This window comes from Fusarium oxysporum, genomic scaffold (genome assembly GCF_000149955.1).
Source record: "Fusarium oxysporum f. sp. lycopersici 4287 supercont2.40 genomic scaffold, whole genome shotgun sequence".
NCBI lineage: Eukaryota > Fungi > Ascomycota > Sordariomycetes > Hypocreales > Nectriaceae > Fusarium > Fusarium oxysporum.
Genome location: NW_017264847.1, coordinates 28,673 through 31,848, shown reverse-complemented (window position 1 = coordinate 31,848; position 3,176 = coordinate 28,673). Strand labels below are relative to the sequence as shown.

The following is a 3,176-nucleotide window of genomic DNA, read 5'->3' as shown; positions in this document are numbered from 1 at the left end:
TTGGGGCGAGTAGGGCACTTTGATCCGAGCCTGTCATAAGGTAGTCACTTGGTGGAGTCAGTAGTCAAGATCCCGTCATCTCGACTCTTATACTGATGGGTGATGTCAATGCCATGATTATGACCCCGCTTAAAATGGCAAGAATGAGATTGTTATCTTATATTGCACTCTTCCAGAAAAAATAAGAATTATATAATTAGGCATTAGCATCTCCAAGCAACTAGCCACTAATAGTTAAACCTAAACCAAGTAAACTCAGGTTTACCCCTTGGGCTCGCAGTCTGAGCTTTAGAACAATCGCCAAGTACTTCTATATAAAGAAGTCCTAGCTAGATGTATGTTTTAAGATCGCGTTAAAATAGCTTAAATTATATCCTATTATAAGTATTATAAGAAATAGTATTTAAACAAAAATAATTCTAAGAGGGTTAATATATAACCTATTAATATTTTAGCTTATTTTTAAATATTTTTATTTTTATTTTAATTATAAGTAATTATTTTATTAGTTATTTTATTAATTATTTTATTAATTAAAATTAAATAGTTTTTTTAAAAAAAAAAAAAAGAGTTTTAAATAGATAATTTCAGTAAATATTATTAAAATTAAATAAAAATAATTAAAATAAATAATAAGACATAAACTTTATAATAATTAATTTATATATGTTTAAAATTAAAAAATTACTTATTATACATTATTTTATATAATCATTTAGCTTACTGCTGCTTTGACTTTGCATAGCAGTAACAGCAGATAATAAGACATGCAGTGTAACTAAGTGCCTATCAGATTATGATTGTAAATCTGAATGTAATCCTTGTTTTGGCTCTGAATAGGCTGAGAAAGATAAATGCCCCCTTAATATATATTACTCTAAGCACGGATTCTGCAACATGAGTATTCTCTAACTGAAACGGTGATATATTAAAACTAGTTAAACAAATAATAGACAGCAAAGGATTCATATGGAACCTAAAAAAAAGGTTAAGCGTCCGAATTGTTTGAAGAGCCGTGGCTAAGCTGCGATAACAGAACAGTGGTGACATGAAATATTGTCTTTGATTGAGGTAAGTTTGAAGTCTTGCGGATATAAAATGCAGCTAGTATAAATATTAACTTTGCTAGTTTAATGCTTCCACTATCGCAACTACATGAGCTTGCAGACTGACGGCAGATATATATAATATCAACTCCAGCCAAGAGAAGAGAGTTGACGCAGAGGTGAAATGCGGTGTCCATTTATGTATTGGCTTTATGTCAATGACAGGATTACTAAATTCGAGGGATAACTTGGTAATATCATAGTAATAGATAATCTAAATAAATAAGAGTTACTTAACAAAAGGCAGGACTACCTATATTATATAACGTCAGGTCTCTGAGATCAATACTGGTGGAATAATCTTGCAATGGTCACCTGGGTCCTGCAACACCTAATAGGTAGGACCTTCTATATAATTTGCTTATTGATATAGGAGGTCAGCATCTGCTCGGAACTTTCCCATCCTATAGCATCTATAGGTCATGCCTTGAAACTTATGTCCTTTTTCTCATGACGTAAGACAGACAGTCTATATCTCGGACTCGGTTCTTTCCTTTATTGTGACTGATCTTCATACCTAGTCAGCTCACTGCTACGTCAGGTTTTAGTGAGATAATCCTTCCCAACCAATCGCATCTCGGAAGCCAATCAAGAACACATAACTAGCCACCAATGATTACTGATCTGGGACGGGAAGTGACATTGATTTCCATTTTGGGTAAATGAAACCTTCTTGGACTTTTAGATATGATCCATTTTTAGTTAAGCGACATGCAGCGTATCACACCTGCGTGCTTTCTGACATTTGTAGGGTTGCGTTTTCTGACAGTGGTGATGGCCTGACCTTGCGTAACAATTGACAACAACCCAATAAGTTAAGCACTTCTTGTGGATATATAAGAGCCCAGTTTCTAGAATTTATCTGCTAATGCCAAGCCCCCTCTTGCTTTATTATACAAGGCTTAGACCACCAGAATGCATCGTGCTAATTATACAACGGTCATCCTTGACTTGGGCGGCGTGTTAATCAACTACAGCTCTAAGAACACAGTCGGCTTGACCTCAACCCAAATTAAGAGTGCTCTCGACTCGCCATACTGGTATGAGTATGAGAAAGGCAAGGTCTCCAAGCAAAAGGCCTATGAGCAAGTCTCTCAGGCCTTCAACATTGATTTGGAGACTTGGATCGAGGCCCTGGAACAGATGAAAGACGGAATGCAACCTAACAGAGCACTGATATCAGCCATCAAGTATTTGAAGACAGGCTATCCACAAGTCAGAATCTATTGTCTGTCAAATATCCCAGGACCAGAACTTACTCTTCTCAAAGATGAGATCGAGAGCTGGGGTATTATTGACTACGTCGTCGCCTCTTCCGATCTACAACAGAGAAAGCCAGAAATGTGTGCCTATAGCGCATTTCTAGAGAAGCTACAAGAATCGGCACCAAATTGCATTTTGATAGACGACAAAGTCGGCAACGTTGTCAATGCGCAATGCTTAGGATTCAAAGGCATCGTTTTCAGCAATACAGATGAGCTCATCAGAGTTCTCCGCAATCTATTAGGCGATCCTGTTGCTCGCGCAAAGACTTACTTGAAGCAGAACGCAAAGAATCTTTTCTGCACCATGAATACAGGCAACCTTCAGCCGGACAACTTCTCTCAGCTGCTCATCTTGTATCATACAGGAGATCGGTGAGTCCTTGGAGGAGTCTTTTGTTCGTGTTGCTCTTACTCATCCTAGAGATAGAGACCTTATCGTGCTGAAGAACGAGGGCGATACTTGGAATTACTTTCATGGCAGTCCTACGTATGATGGTACAACATACCCGGACGATCCCGACACGACATGTTTAGCAATGACTATGCTAGATGATGTGTCGATTGAACAAAAGCTCAAAGCAAGGGATGTGATATTATCATACGTCAACAAGGACGGTCTCCCAGAGGTAAGTGTTGATAGAGTGAACTTTCTCATTCCAATTCTCATGATTTTATAGGCTTGGTTTAATAGGGACCGTCCGCGATTCTGTCACTGCGTCTGCGCCAATGTCTTTCGCTTCTTCACAATCAACGATTGGACTGAGCAACTCCCAAACGTCCACGAATATCTCTGTCGTGTACTGGA

General features: G+C 37.9%; 1 protein-coding gene across 1 annotated transcript; it reads left to right on the top strand.

Annotated features, from left to right (window-relative positions):
* Nucleotides 1–2,021: 2,021 nt before the first annotated feature.
* Nucleotides 2,022–3,134, top strand: FOXG_16945 (uncharacterized protein; the record flags this gene model as incomplete). The annotated part of the gene is made up of 3 exons (XM_018396973.1): nucleotides 2,022–2,743; nucleotides 2,799–2,997; nucleotides 3,063–3,134. The coding sequence occupies 3 exons, from the start codon at nucleotides 2,022–2,024 to the stop codon at nucleotides 3,132–3,134; spliced, it is 993 nt and encodes a 330-aa protein (XP_018257783.1).
* Nucleotides 3,135–3,176: the final 42 nt, after the last annotated feature.